This window comes from Caretta caretta, chromosome 23 (genome assembly GCF_965140235.1).
Source record: "Caretta caretta isolate rCarCar2 chromosome 23, rCarCar1.hap1, whole genome shotgun sequence".
Lineage (NCBI taxonomy): Eukaryota > Metazoa > Chordata > Testudines > Cheloniidae > Caretta > Caretta caretta.
In genome coordinates, this window is record NC_134228.1 from 4,665,825 (window position 1) to 4,681,535 (window position 15,711).

General features: G+C 50.8%; 1 protein-coding gene across 2 annotated transcripts; it reads left to right on the forward strand.

Annotated features, from left to right (window-relative positions):
- The first annotated feature begins 2,041 nt into the window (after positions 1 to 2,041).
- Positions 2,042 to 15,151, forward strand: LOC125628369 (NTPase KAP family P-loop domain-containing protein 1-like). 2 transcript variants are annotated; one of them, XM_048833355.2, is made up of 5 exons: positions 2,071 to 2,141; positions 4,029 to 4,105; positions 10,344 to 10,475; positions 10,656 to 12,445; positions 13,673 to 15,151. In XM_048833355.2, the coding sequence occupies exons 2-5, from the start codon at positions 4,063 to 4,065 to the stop codon at positions 14,006 to 14,008; spliced, it is 2,301 nt and encodes a 766-aa protein (XP_048689312.1). In that variant the 5' UTR covers positions 2,071 to 2,141; positions 4,029 to 4,062; the 3' UTR covers positions 14,009 to 15,151. The 2 variants fall into 2 exon arrangements, with proteins under 2 accessions (XP_048689313.1, XP_048689312.1); XM_048833356.2 differs by lacking the exon at positions 4,029 to 4,105 and having other exon boundaries at positions 2,042 to 2,141.
- Positions 15,152 to 15,711: the final 560 nt, after the last annotated feature.

Here is a 15,711-nt window from a genome sequence, read left to right on the forward strand (position 1 = left end):
TGTGCATGCCACGGTTCACCGCCCTGCCTGCACGTTGGACCCTGGCCTGATTTCCGAGCGCAACCTCCCAGTTGTCAGGCCTCCTGCTTTCACCTCCCCTGGGTGGAATCATGTCGTTCCACTACTCTCAGATGGGGGTCAGGGCTACAGTGTCTTGCCCACCTCTGATTGCTCAGCAGGCCCTCCCTCCAAGACTTCCCTTGGGTGGATGCAGTGCCCCGAACGAACGGCCTTTTCAAAACAAAGTTTCCTTTGTGCTTATCGGTGGGAATAAGGCATAGCCAGAGAAAAGGGTTTTTCACCCCATCAAAGGTCTTCACATGGGTCAGTCTCATCCCAGAGCCTTCCCATCTCTGGGGTCTGGGACCACTGTTGCACCAACTTTGCCTCTTTTTATAAAACCTGCCAAGTCCTTTGTCGTCCCCTGGAGCCGGGTTTGTCCGGCTCTCCAGGGGGGTCGGAGATAGATTTCAAAGCAGTTGCTTTTCTGCACTGTCCTTTAAATACTGGAAAATGGGGGTAACTGAAACGACGCTCCCCTTTCTTGCTGATGTGCAATCTGGCCCCTGTTTGAATGAATCCTTTGCAATCCTATAGCAAGCAACCCAGGAAGAATCAGACAGACAGATGGGTCAGATTAAGTATCACAGACAGCTCTCATGCCCTTCACCAGTCCCAAAGTGTGTGTGTGGTGGTTGGGGGCGGGGGGACCGGTATGTGCAGCTTCTGCTTATAAAGGTAGGGGAAATTTCTGAGCTCAGGGCTACAGGCAGGGAGGGTTCATTCACCTGCTTTTCCAGGCTCCTCAACTGCAGCTGAGCAGCCATGCTTCCCTGGCTTGAAACTGATTGCTTGGCAGGTTTAGCTGCCTGTGGGCTAGCTGAGTGCACGGAACAGGTAAATAAACCCGATGGCCAGTTTAGATCAGGTGCCTGCATTTATCCAGCTCAAGCAGGGCTGGGGTTTGATTGGGGTGGTGTGGGGAAACCCTACCACTCTGGGTTTCCATTTCTGGCTCGCTGCCTGAGTCTGGGGAAGACACGGCGCTCCCTGCCTCAGTTTCCCAATCTGTAAAACTTCTCCTACTAGGGAGTTGTGAGCCTTGGGCATTAACTCACAACACGTGAGGGACGTTATTTAAATGTACTTCTGCAAACAGACCCAAGGGAACCATTGGTCCAGTGTGCGAGCGCAATTCCTATGGCCAGTCTAGCAGCCTCTCTCTGGCAGAGCTTCAGAAGAAGGTGCGAGGAGCCTCTACTAAGGAATAACCTGCCTCTAGGGAAAGGACCTTGCCAACCCCCACAGCTGGGGGCCAGTTAATGCCCTGCCATAGAGGGTTTATAGCATAGCTGTAGCTGAGGAATGGTCTTCCCAAGGGAAAGGGGAGGGAATGTGGTTGCTTGGGATGTTTACACTAGGCTGGACAAAGCCCTGAAGAATAGAAGAGAGCAGAATCATTCTGTGTTGAGACCTGGGGCCTAGCTATGGGCTCGTCTACACTACAGAGCCTTGGCCGATATAATTCTACCAGCAGCGCCCCCTACTGGAGACTGCTGCCGGAAGGTGCTCTGCCAGCGTTAACGGACGACCTGAGCTAAGCCGACAGACGCTTTCCTCTGTTTGCAGAGTCGTGGCTACCCTGGAGGTCTTGCCGGCCTCGCTATGTTGGCTGGGTGTGTGGGGTTTTTCACACTCCCTAGCCAACAAAGCTATGCCAGTAAAACTTTGCCAAGTAGACTAAGCCCATGGTAACGGTGGCGGGTTTGTCCCCGTGGCGTGGATCAGCCTGTCCTGGCAATGGCTTGGAATTGCTGGCTGAGAAACTAGGCTCTAACAGAGACATGGGGATGGTGTAGGAAGCAAATCCAAGTGTTTTGGGGGGATGTGATTCTGGGTGGGAGGGATGACCTATACTCCTGCCTGCCACAACCTGCCAGGGCTCTGCCAGGCTCTAAGCACAGACCGCTTTGGAGATCTGAGTTCACTGCTCGAAACCTGATCAGGAGCATAAAAGGCCCCAAGCAGCCTTTGTTCTGTTATCTCGGAAGTAAGGGACAAAGTTCAGAGAGGGTGCCAAGCTGGGCTGGAGTCTTTGAGCTCAGATTTTGCTTTGTCCTTCCTTGAAGGCTGTGCTACAGGTGAGTGCTGTTTTCATCTCTGCTCTGGGAGTATTTCTCATGGGTTTTGTGTCCTGATTTGAGAGGGATTGTGTGTGTGTGCGCGCGGGGGGTGGGGGGGGAGAGGATTAATGTGCCATAAACTTTATATCCTCTTCTCTGTAGCTAGCCCCAACCTCTAAATCATCTGTTTCCAAGCTCTGTGGCTAACTTAGAGGCCAGCAGTACGGTCTAGTGGATCAGGTATGGGATTGGGTATAAGGTCTCCTGTGACCTGGTGAATAAGGCACAGGGTTGCATGTCAGGTCTTCCCAGTCCTGCACTCGCAAACCGTGTGACCTTGGGGAGGTCTTTTTGGGTCTCCCTTTCCCTGTCTGCAAAAGGCAGGCAAGCAAGATTTAACCACCTGGGGCAGGTGCTTTGAGATCTGCAGCTGGAAAGTGCTGCAGCGTTTGTTTAGGTCACAAGTGTGTAGGGACATGGATTGTGTAGAAGCGTGAACGCACTGCTCGTGCTCAATAAATATTGATTCATAGCATGCGTGAGGCAGCGAATAGCCAAGCGACAGAGAAATTAAGACGCAAAGGAGATTTTGTGGTGTCTGCATCTGAGAGCTGAAAGAAACGGAAAGGAGAGTTGATGAGACCCAAGGAAGCCATTCCAGACAGTAGGAGATGCTGGAGCCGAGGCCAAGTTTGCCGACTGGATCCTGAAGGCAATCGGGAGCCGGGGAGGTGTGTCTGGATTGGGGCTGATGTGGTCAGAGAGTGGCAGCGGGGACTCAGGATAGCCACTGAGGAGGGACATGCAATAGCTCAAGCAAGATGAGCTGAAAATGCAGGTGATGTTAGTAGTGGCCAGTCAGCTGGATGCAGATTCCACCAGTCAAGGTGTTTGTGGGGCTCATGTTAGTTTCAACCAATTTTGATGCAAAGTTATGAAAGCGCTTTGATCATTTCGACTTTATTATAACACATTGGGATGAAGCACTTTGGGCATATGTATTATAAGCCGAAGGGCTTCATCTCAGCGTATACTCTAAACGAAACATTATTAAACATTACAGAATATATTCTATTTGAAATGAAAAATAATCAAAGCCCTTTGGGCTTATACATGATAAGAAGTTGAAGCATTGCATTTCACCATATATGTATGGAGCGTTATGAAATGTGATATTCAAAGAGAACCGCTTTGATCAAGTGGTTCCAAAACCATTCTTCGCAAATTTCATTCTGCAGGAAATCTTCACAATTTCATCTTTTTTCTTCCGATTTGGGATGAAAGGAAACGGGGTGGAAATTCCGAGGTATGACCAGCTCTAGGGCAGATGCAGCTGTGACCGAGGTGGGCAGCAGAGAAGGGTGACAAAGGCCAGGAATAGCTCAGCTTTGAGGACAGCCCTGAGATTGTGGAGGCAGAGTTGTTCTGAGTTAGGTTGGACATTAGGAAAAACTTCCTAACTCTCAGGGTGGTTAAGCACTGGAATAAATTGCCTAGGGAGGTTGTGGAATCCCCATCACTGGACGTTTTTAAGAGCAGGTTTGACAAACACCTCTCCGGGATGGTCCAGATAATACTTAGTCCTGCCTCGGTGCAGGGCATGGACTAGATGACCTCTTGAGGTCCCTTCCAGTCCTACTTTGCTATGATTCTATGAGCTGGTGGAGCCAGGTTTTGAAACCTCTGTGTCCTCCTTAAGATCTGATACCTGCTAGGCTGCAGATACACTGGCTGTCTCTCCTCTCACAGCCCATCCTAGCTGCTGCTGCTGGAATAGCTCAGGTTAGCTTCACCTGCTCTGTCTTAGAGAAGCTTTACAGGAGAACGGCCTATGAAGGCATCTTGCTGATCTTCAGATCTCTTGGTAATTCCTCTGCATTCTGTTTATTTTTTTTTCCTCCCTAGCTGGCTGATCTAGTCAAGCATCTTCAGCCCTTGAATGCCCCCAGGAATTCCCAGTGCGATGGTCTCCCATGCCCAAGGTAATCAGCTGGCTAGTTATGGACAGAGTCCTTGGGTCTCAGCTCCACATCAGGCATGGAGAGTTGGTCTGCCGAAGCCAGGTCCATGTGACCTGATAACCAGCCCTGGTTATCAGGGAGGCAGCTGTATTGATCTGAGAATGGCTGGAAGCCACCATGACTCATTGTGATCTGGGGTGGGGAAGTGAAAGGACTTGAGACCTGCGACATTTCCAGTCCTGCCCTTGATCCCAGAATATCTGGCTATTTCTCCTGATACGGTTGGTGGTGGGATAGGTATTTACCTAGACGTTAAGCTCTTCGTGTATGTAAGCACCCAGCACAGCGCCCGCCCCCCCCCCCCCGATCCTTCATTGGGTGCCTTAAGATGCTACAAATAATACAAGTAATCACTGGCAATGCTGTTAACAATAACATCATCATCAGAGCTAATATCGCTACCCCGAACGAGGGCTGCTCGCTCCTCTTGGAGCTACGTGTCGCAGGCAGACAGCACTGCATAGGGCCCCATTGGGAAGTCTCCTTTTTAGTCATGAGATCTGGGTGCTTTAATATGGATAAATATATATTTAAAGCAAAGGTTAGCATCTGTAGAAATGGGTGTTTCCAGTAAGGAGGCAAGGCCTGGAGATAGCCCTCCATAGAGGGCTACTGATCTGCCTTCAAAGGGTCAGATGCCAGGGACTGCGTTGTTGGGTTATTATGGGCCTTGCTTTGCCGTCAGACAGCAGGCTACGGGGCAGCAAGCGGGTGAAGGCTCTGTGCCTGCCTTGGGGAGGGGAGAGACAGGATTCTATCCTGGGAGAGCAGCAGCTAGGAGAGACCATCTGCCTGGGGGGGAGCCCCAATATCCTGCAGGAATGGGGCCTGGTTTCTTGTTCTAGCCCTTCCCTTAGGTGCGATTGTGGCTGGCACAGTTTCAAAAGCGGAGTTACTTGGCCCTGTAATCCTGAAAGCCGAGTGACTCCGCCTGCTGGCACTTATCACTCCCTCGCCTCTTGCTGTTTAATCAGCTTGTTTAACCAAGGAGGGAGGGAAAAGGGGAACCTTTGGCTATTTGAAGGTTGCGTGCAAATGGAGGGAAAGGGGATGGATAAAGAAGGGCTGAGTGTGGGGCTGCCTCTATTTAAATACATGCCCAAAGATGCCCTGAAAATCTGGGAGAATCACTGGGCGGCTGGCCTGAACGAGATGGCTAAACAGCTTGGCAGCTGGAGTTTTGGAGCCTTGTTATTCCTGGTAATGTGGGTAGATGGCTCCCATTCAGTGGGATTTCTGCCAGGAAGATGACCACAAATAGTGGCCTTTATTCCCCATGTCACTTCCCCAGGTGTCTGACTTTTGTCGCTGAGATCAAGAATTGTATACGATTCAAAGAGGAACGGGCTGGTTTATCTGGCTAGCCAGTGTTTGAATAGTTAATAATAATCCCTTGCTATTATTTGTAGATCTCAAAGCACTTTAAAAAGGAGAATCAGTATCATTGTTCCCATTTTACAGATGGGGAAACTGAGATAAAGAGACTCATCAAAGGTCACCCTGTGGGAGAGGCAGGAATAGAACCCAGCTCTCCTGAGACCAAGCTCAGTGTTTGTTAGAGACCAGCATGAGACGTGTGGGGGGGGGGGGGGCAGGGGCAGATTAAGAACATAAGAACAGCCATACTGGGTCAGATCGATGATCCATCTAGCCCCATATCCTGTCTTCCAACAGCAACTGGTGCCAGATGCTTCAGAGGGAATGACAGACCAGGGCAATTACTGAGTGATCCCTCTGACAGTTGGAGGCTTAGGGACACCCGGAACATGGGGTTATGTTCCTGACCATCTTGACTAATAGCCATTGATGGACCTATCCTCCATGGATTTACCTCATTCTTTTTGAACGCAGTTACATGTTTGGCCTTCACAACATCCCCTGGCAATGAGTTCCACAGGTTCATGAGTGGGTTGAGTGAATATGTAATTCCTTATGTTTGTTTTAAACCTCCTTACGCCGGTTTTCACTGGGTAGATGATTGCGTTTTAAGATATTCTGAAAACTATGGGCTTCCGAGACGTCTCATGAAGCTCAGCTGCCTCTCAGCATCTGTCTACACTGCAGTCAGGAGGTGTGATTGCAGCCCGGGTAGATGTAGCTGCCCCATATCAAAGCTAGTGTAACTATCGAAGTGAAGCCACCGCATAGATTCATAGATCCTAAGGCCAGAAGGGACCACTCTGATCATCTAGTCCGACCACCTGTGCAGCACAGGCCAGAAACCTGCCTCAAAACCGTTCCTAGAGCAGATTTCTCCAGAAAAACATCCCATCTTGATTTTAAAATGGTCAGTGGTTGTCGGAGAATCCACCATGACCCTTAGTAAATTGTGCTAATGGTTAATTACTCTCACCGTTAAAAATGTATGCCTTATTTTCAGTCTGAATTTGTCTAGCCTCAACTTCCAGCCATTGGATCATGTTAGACCTTTCTTTGTAAGATTGAAGAGCCCATTATTAAATTAAATATTTCTTGTCCAGGGAGGTACTGATAGCCTGGGATCATGTCACCCCTTCACCTTCTCTTTGTTAAGGTAATAGTGAGTGACTCAAGGAGCTCAATCTATCGGGCAGGTTTTCTAACCCTACTATGACAGGGTCGGGCCAGATGGCTACAGGAGAGTGATAGATGGTAGATACATTAGCCCCAGAATAAGCAGATCCCTTTTCCCTGGGTAAGATAACAGGAGCTGTTCCAGAACAATCAGGAACTTACTAGATCCAATTAAGGCAGGCAGGCTAATTAGGACACCTGGAGTCAATTAGGAAGCTACTAGAACCAATTAAGGCAGGCTGGCTAATCAGGGCACCTGGTTTAAAAAGGACCTCACTTCAGTTAGTGAGGGGGCGCGCAAGGAGCTGGGAGTGAGAAGGCGTGCTGCTGGAGGACTGAGGAGTACAAGTGTGATCAGGCTTCAGGAGGAAGGTCCTGCAGTGAGGATAAAGAAGGTGCTAGGGGGAGGCCATGGGGAAGTGGCCCAGGGAGTTGTAGCTGTCACACAGCTGTTACAGGAGACGGTGTAGACAGCTGCATTCCACGGGGCCCTGGGCTGGAACCCGGAGTAGAGGGCGGGCTCAGATTCCCCCCCCAACTCATCCTCCCAACTCCCTATCTGACACAGAAGGCGTTGACCTGGTCTGTGAGCAACACCAGAAGGGAAGGTCTAATTTGGAAAGGGATCTGGCCTGTCCCCGACCCACTAGGTGGGACAGCAGAGATTGTTCTCCCTTTCCCCCATGCTGGCCAGTGATGAGGTTAGCTGAGTGAATGGCAGGTTTGAGCCCACTAGCAAAAGTGGCCAAATTGAGGGCTGCCATGGACCTCTGAGGTGAGCAAATCTGCCAGAAAGCGCAGGACCCACCAAAGCAGAGAAGGAACTTTGTCACACTACATTCTCATGGTGCTTCTCTGACCCCTCTCCAATTTATCAGCGTCCTTCTTGAATTGTGTGCACCAGACCTGGACACAGGTTTCCAGCAGTGGTGGAATAGTGCCAAATATAGAGGTAAAATGACCTCTTTACTCAGGCTGAAAGTAAGTAGAGGGACTTACTGGTATGCTGGGTCCCCCCTGGGCAAGGTGTGGGGGCGGCTCTGGCCCCCAGAAGGGTTGGGACCTTGGGCGGAAGGGGCAGGGCTGGGAACCAGACTCCCTCAGCCGGCCATTCAGGGGCCCCATTTGTGGCAGCGGCAGCCGGGAGCCCCAGGGCTCTGGTGGGGATTTGAAGGGCCCAGGGCTCCTGGCTGCTGTGGCAGCAGCCAGGAGCTCCGGGACCCTTTTAACTTGCCAGGCCCGCCCAGGGCAGCTGCCCCTTTTGCTCCCCGCCCCCCACTGGCGGCCCCAATGGTCGGGTCCAGTAGCGCTGCTGGACCCGGGGGAGCAAAAGGGGCAACGACGTGAAGCGGTGCTTTAGCGTTGGCCACGTGTGGGCCAGTACTGGTGGCTGGTTCTTACCGGTACGCTGTACCAGCCCGCACTGGCCCACTTCCACCTCTGCCTTTACTCCTGCTCAAGATTCTCCTGATACGTCCTAGGATCCCATTAGCTTTTTTAGCCTCGGTGCTGCACTGGAAGCTCACGTTCAGCTGATGACCCACCGTAATTTCTATGCATTATTTTGTCAAACCATCTTATCTTGTACTCGATTGGGATGTATTTGTATTAGCTGGCCTATATTTCCGTAAATACCTAGAGCCTAGTGCTCTAGCAACAACTTTGCCAAGTTCATGTCCTGGACAGAGAACTCGTAAGCATCTGCTGTACTATGTGGCCTGACTTTGGTTCACAGCCTCTGGCTCAGGCCTCAAACCTTGTACCAGGCCCAATCCTACACCAGCAGGCCATGGTGACGGCATCGCAGAGATGCCAAGGGCTGGCGGGCCGTATCTGTCCTCATGCCCAGGAGTCCCTCTGCTCCACGGATGCCACCGAGGGACACAGGGCGGCGATGGCCGGGATGTGGGATTTAGGGCCTGACAACCCCGGCCTTCGCTCCCAGGACAGCAGTGTCACCTTGTCCTTGAGTGGAAACCACCCGTTTTGGATGAGTCCCTTGCTGGAGCTTCAGCTGGACAAGACCGGCCGGACCTGATTGTGACAGTGGGGGGACGGGGAGGGATAGCTCAGTGGTTTGAGCATTGGCCTGCTAAACCCAGGGTTTTGAGTTCAATCCTTGAGGGGGCCATTTAGGGATCTGGGGGGAAACTGGGGATGGGTCCTGCTTTGAGCAGGGGGTTGGACTAGATACCTCCTGAGGTCCCTTCCATCCCTGATATTCTATGATTCTATGTTCGGTCAATTCGTCTTTTAACCAGCTGCATCCTTAGCAGCTACAGCTCAGCAGCTACACTCAATCTGAAAGCACTGGCCGCCAGATCTAGTGGCCGTGCAGCATGCACTGGCAACAGCATCACCTGCTGTCCCACAAGAAGACAGCATGCAACATCCAAATTGCATCCAAGGACTGCTGCTGGGGAAATTTTCCAAGGCAGAGATGGGCGCTAATCTCCTCCTAAAACTTTAATAGGAAAATGGTGCCCTCAAGATGCCAAGTGTTCTGCAACAGATGCTTCGATGAGTGTTATTTTCTCATCAGGTCTCTTTCCGCTATTTGCATAAATCCCTTTGGAGTAAAGTTGTCTTTCTTCCTGACATAGCAAGGTGCAAGTTTATTAATAAAATAACAACTTAAATAACACTTTGTTGCTTCTATTGGCCACGCCAGGGTCTCTTTGCATATCCCTCCATTTCTCCCTTCCCCCCACCCTGCCATCCTCCCATCCCCCACTATTTTGGGACTTCCTGAAACTCCCCCTATCAATCCCCCAATGCCAGGGGCTCTGTGCGTTTCCCATGTCCCCCACCCCCATACCATTGTCCCCCATTTCCCCCCCACACCAGGGATTTCATAGATTCCCAGGCCAGAAGGGACCGTTGTGATCACCTAGTCTGACCTTCTGCATAGAACAGGCTGGACAACTTCTCCAATATAATTCCCAGAGCAGATCTTTTAGACAAACATCCAGTCTTGGTTTAAAAATTGTCTGGGATGGAAAATCCACCACAACCCTTAGTCAATTGTTCCAGTGGCTAATTATTCTCCCAGTTAAAAATTTACTCCTCATTTCCAGGGTTTTCTGTGGTTTCCTCCACTGCAGCTACATTAGTGTGGGAGGCAGGAGGGCTAGCTGCCCCAAGAACATATCTAAGAGGAAAGGAGTACTAGTGGCACCTTAGAGACTAACCAATTTATTTGAGCATAAGCTTTTGAGAGCTACAGCTCACTTCATCGGATGCTCATGCTCAAATAAATTGGTTAGTCTCTAAGGTGCCACAAGTACTCCTTTTCTTTTTGCAGATACAGAATAACACGGCTGCTACTCTGAAACCTATCTAAGAGGGTTTCAGATGGGATCACACATGTGGCAGCTAGACACTGCTATTTTTAGCACGCTGGCTCGCTCAGAACTAGCGTGAGTATGTCTACCAGAGTTGGAAATCCCACCTCCAGTTCCAGCATAGACATACCCTAAGTGGCCCAATTAATGGGAATCTCAGTGCAGAGGCCAGGATCATGGTGGGTCTTGGACCTTTGCCAGGTATTAAAAATTCACAAGGAAAAGAACGGGAGTAATCCAGCATCCACCACTGATGCTCTCGGTGAGGCTGATCTTCGTGTTTTCCCTTGTCTCTGTTGCAGAGTTCCAGACCAAGGAGGACGTCTACTGCTTCGCCTTAACAAAGGCCCTTTACAGTGTGCCCACACCAGTGACTGTCGGGTTTTATGCACCATGGGGACACTGCAAAAACCTGCTCTTACAGAAAATCCAGCGTGAGTGCTGCCCTGGGGAACATAAGGAGGGGAAGGGATGGGAGAGGATGGGGATTACAACCTTATCCCATTCTTGAACGCTCCCTGGGAGGGATGGATTGTCAATCTGGAAGATCCTCGAGGAGGAAAGATTTAAGGTGCTGCCCGGTGTCTAATGTATGCCTTCCTCTCTTACGGCAGAGTACATGGTTAGCGAATCAACAAAGAAAGACCAGCAGGAATTTCGGCGGAACGGGAAAAAGCAGCGTGGAAGCTCTGGCTGGGATCTGCTCAAGCTCCTGTTTCTCATGATCTTCTACCGGCCGGTCCTGACAGAGCAGCAGAAGCAGAGAAAGAATGTCCAGCATGTCTTCATCCATTTCAGTGCCTGGGAGTATGCGGGCAGCGACCATCTGTGGGCAGGCCTCATCACCACACTGTGTGATGGCATTGAAAGCCACTTTGGTCTCCTACCTGTGAGCATTTACAGGGCCGTAGGCAGGAAATGTGGCATCATCGAGAGACCAGGGGATCAGGAATGGGTTAGCAAGAAGTACCTCTGCCTCCCCCTGTGGGCTGCTGTGATCCTTGTGACCGTGGTAGCTATTGGGGTGGGCGTTCTCCTCCTAGTGGTTGGGATCCCCATTGGGGATGCCTCGGGAGACGCAATAGCTGTCGTGGAGGGCATCGGGGTGACGGCTGTTGGCGTCTCTGCGGCCGCTGCCATTCGGGTCGCCATCATGGTGGTACGAAACGTCATCATCACCCAGAAGACCCAGCTGGAGAGACAGATGAATCGGACGGATCTCAGCGCTCAGCTGGGCTTCATGAGCTGTGTGAAAAGCGAAGTGAGGACAGTCACCAGGTTCCTTCACTTCATGGAAATTTTCCAGCGGCGGAAGCTGCAGGTGGTGCTAGAGATCACCCACTTGGACAGGTGCAGCCCTGACAAGGTGGTCGGCGTCCTGGATGCCATGAACATCCTCCTCTCGGATTACAATGCCCCATTCATCTCCATCCTGGCTGTTGACCCGAGCATCATTGTCGACTGCGTGGAAAGCTCCTTGTACATGAAGGGCATGGCCAACAATGGCTACGAGTTCTTAAATCGCACTGTCACCCTGCCCTTCTCTGTCCCTCGGATGGACTGTGTCACCAAGATGAGGCTGATCAGGGACATCACCGAGCGCCGGAAGTGGCAAGAGAGAGACCTAGAGGAGGAGGTAGGCTTCCAGCAGGATCCCAAGATGGAAGCTAACTCCAAATTTCTCTCAGTCCCTTGCTACGATTCTGCCAACCATGAAGCAGAGAATCCAGGTGCAGATGACAGACAGATACCTCTCATTGTCAGAGACCTCAGAACCCAGGAACCAGGAACTGGCGGCTATGGGAAGGGCATCAGAGCCAAAGACCTCATTCAAGAAGCATTTGACTACCTCCTGGATGACTCCTTGAAGGAATACATGACAGACAATGTGGTGCAAATGCGGCGGATCGTGAACACCATCACCATCACCATCAGGATCATGGCAAATAACGTCCCCAAGGACAAGGTGTGTCCAAAGAAGGTGGTGGACTGGGTGCTCCTTGCCAACCAGTGGCCATGCCGTCTGAGCTGGGTCTTGCAGTGCATCGAGGATGAGGAGCAGAGAAGCAGCCTGGCCTGCTGCCAAGGAAGCCCACTCCCCCCTGACATGTTTCTGTGGGAGGTCTACGAGAAGTACATGGAGGAGCTGGACATGCTTAAAGGCCAGATGGAAAAGCTTCTGGAACTGGACCAGGATCCTGAGCTCTTCCACAACTTCTTGAGCAGCAGGTTTCGGGTGGAGGAGGCCATCTTCTACTTGCCCTACACGGTCAACTTAGACCTGTCCTTGAAAAGGCAGATGGAGCTGCAACGTGGCAGTCACAGCCTGAAGCGGACAAAGAAGTTCAACAGGCTCACGACATGCACCCTGCTGGGTATGACGGTGGATGATATCTGCAGAGAGGTAGGTGACTCTCATGCTTCCTGCCACCCCGCAGAGTCAGCAGGAGGTAGACTGTCCCCATGCTACTAAATAGCAAGCCGCGTGACAGCTGCTCCTCATGCTGAGAGGGAGATGAGGGCGACGGGCACCGGAGCTGGGAGAAAACTATCCCATCTAACCGGTGCATTTGCAAAAGCAAACCATATGTGTGCTACAGAACATTTTTGTTGACGCAGGGCTGGACTCAGGGTTTAGGATTGACTGTTATCCTCTGGGGGGGCAAGGGGCCAGAGCCCCATCACTTTTAAGGGGTGAGCAGCAGGAGGAGGGGGCAGGGATGAGTGAGTGGAGAACAGGGTATCAACGGGAAGAGGTGGTGTGGGGATGGGGCCACAGGGGAATGGGTGGTGTGAGGGCAAGGGGAGAAGGGGTGGCACGGAGGCAGGGCCTCGGGGGAAGGAATGGTGAGGGCCCCCCCCGTACTTTTAGGGAACTCTAGACGCTCCTGACTTGGTACATGCTTGAAATGGGCCAGGAAATTTCTTGTTGGAACAACAACTCTGATCCTTGGAGCTCTTTCCTGTGACCCCAAAGCCCTTGGCTGGATCTCCAAGGGGTTCCTCCTTTACTCTCTGAAATGACTTATGTCTGTTTTAGGACTATGGAAGATTCTTAGCTATCTCTTATGTTCACAGCATGCACACAGAGATATGAGATAAAAACATAAATACTCTTGCTGGAAGGTTGTAACGTAACACCACTTTATTTCTTAGAATCCAGAATAACACACAAGAACCAATAAACAGAGGAGACAAAGCAGGCTGCTCCCTAAGGTAGCAAGGCCCAACTCACCCCACTGCAGGTTGATTCTGCATGCTTCCCTACAGAGCCCTCTAGTCTGCAAGCAGGACCAGGAAACCCCCTCGCTCTTAAAGTGATAGCTTGCAATTCCAACACACTCCTCAGTACACCACACTGTGACCTTCCCCCTTAGTTGCCTGATCGACTGTACTTGTCATACCGACTTGATCGGTGGTACCTCCAGTAGTATTCCAGCATACACAAGAGGGATTTTCCAGATACTATTGATAGTCCCACAACCTGCTGGCTGGCACATCTTGTTTGCTAGAATCTGAACGAGCTGACACAGGTTCCTCTCTGGAGCCGTCACGGAATCTTCCTAAGAATGTGTTGTGAACATTTCAAATATATGTATGGCGCTAATGGAAGCTTCCTCTTCTCTTCCAGATGGAAACAGTTGGCTTTAAGGAAGAAAACGTCCTGCAGTACCAACAGAGACTGAGGGACCATAATCTAAATGGCCGTGCCCTGGTTTACAGTGACAACAATGAAATCAAAGAAGCCCTCAGCATGAGCCTTGGCGAGTGGACGCTCTTTAGCATATATTTCCTTGGAGTTCTTCCCCAGCCAAGTTCATCCCCTTCTGTTGCATCCTCGGTCCCATTATATGTCAGGCAGGAGGCTCAGAAGAATGTGTCTGGCTTAAGAGAGAACGTGGCTAGAGGGAGCAGGCTGTCTTTGAACATCTCCAGGGAAGAGCTTCGGGAGAAGAGAGAAATCTGAGTCCTGTACAAGACTGGAAGCAAGATCTGAACTTTCCCCATCTTTCTACCTCTCTGCACTGTCAATGACATGTCACGGACAAAGCAATATGCTGGCTATGGAACAATTAGCAATGTGAATGAGGCACTATAGTGTGTCTCAGGGATTTGGGGCTCATGCATGTCAACACAGTGGATCTTTAGACACTGGATGTCACAGTAGTTTTGTCTGGTTAGTACAGCAGGAGACCGGGAATCAGAATGTCTGGGATCTATTCCTAGCGCTGTCCCTGACTTGTTGTGGTTTTGAGCAACTTGCTCCTTCTTTCTGGATCTCCATTGCCTCATCTGCAAAATGGGTTTAGGGCACATGTTAGCGCATGGAGCACATGCTCTGTGACTTTCCTACCTGTACTGGAGCATTAAGAGCAAAACTTGCCCCATCTGCTGTGTCCCCAGCCACAGTGGAACCAGGATGATGGCCCCATGAAGGTAGCACAGTCCAGGGAGCTCTCTCATGTGCTATCCCTTGCAGCAGGGCATGGGGAGTGAGGCATGGGCAGAGGCTGGGGGTAGAGGCCTGTGGATTCATGTTTCCACAGATCAACTGGGCAGGATTCCAATCTCACACTATTGTTAAGTCAGAAGTGACAGAAGAGGGTCATCCACCCTTCTGTCTACAAAGCACTAGGCCAATATTAACCAGTTAATCCTCATGCATAACATCGGAGATGGGTCACTGTTTTTAACCCTTTCTTTACTTAAGAGGGGCATGGAGCAAGGACGGGTCCAAGGTTACATAGCAAGCCAGTGCTGGATCTGGGAATAGAACCCATGAATCCTGGCCCTGTATTTTGGACTCATGACTCTGGCCAGGAGAAGCTTTTATAGAGTCCCTTTTCAATCCCGCTCCCAATGCATAGCACAAGCAGCTAAACCTGCCCTGGAGAACTCCTCTTGGGCTGACTGGTGGGGAGAAGAATTCTTGCTAAAAAGCCTTCGAACCATGGTTGTGCTGCTTCTGTAGAAGAATCATCCACATTACCTGTGACATTCCCCCCCACCCCCCCACGCCCCCAGAAATTGGTTCCATGGTGGGCCTGGCTGTCTGTGCAGGAAGGTAACCAGTGAATATTTTTGTGTTTAATAAAATTATGTTAACAAATGGTCCTTTCCCGATCTCTTTCCTTTAGAGGCTTTAGGAATTTAGGGCACCCACCCCAAAAGCATCTGAGCACCAGGCTTGGCAGAATTCAGGTTTTTTTGTTTTACAGTGTTGATGGATAATATTGTCACAGAGTCACAGGCCCGGTGCTCTGGAATTGCTCTGTATGAAACCAGACAAGACTCTGGTGTAGTGTGCCATGAAGTCTTTTAGGCTAAAGCCATCCTGGGTTTGGCCTCAGGGCATTCAGCACCCCCATGCACTTCCAGTAGTGGGGTCCACTTGGCTGGTACCCTGAGGGAAGCCAGGGGGACCCTGCACCCCAACTCCACAGTCAGCCATGACTCTCAGCCAGCATATAAAACAGAAGGTGTATTAGTCAACAGGAACAAAGAGTAGAATAGAGCTTGTTAACACAGAAAGCAGGACCGTTCAGTAAAGTCCATCTTGCGGGGAGGGAACCCCAGACCCTTGAGGTCCTGACCCTCCCCCTTGAGCCCAAAACAGAAGACTGCCCTGCTTCCAGCAGCCTCGCTTGTTGCCCCATCTCAGTTCTTTGT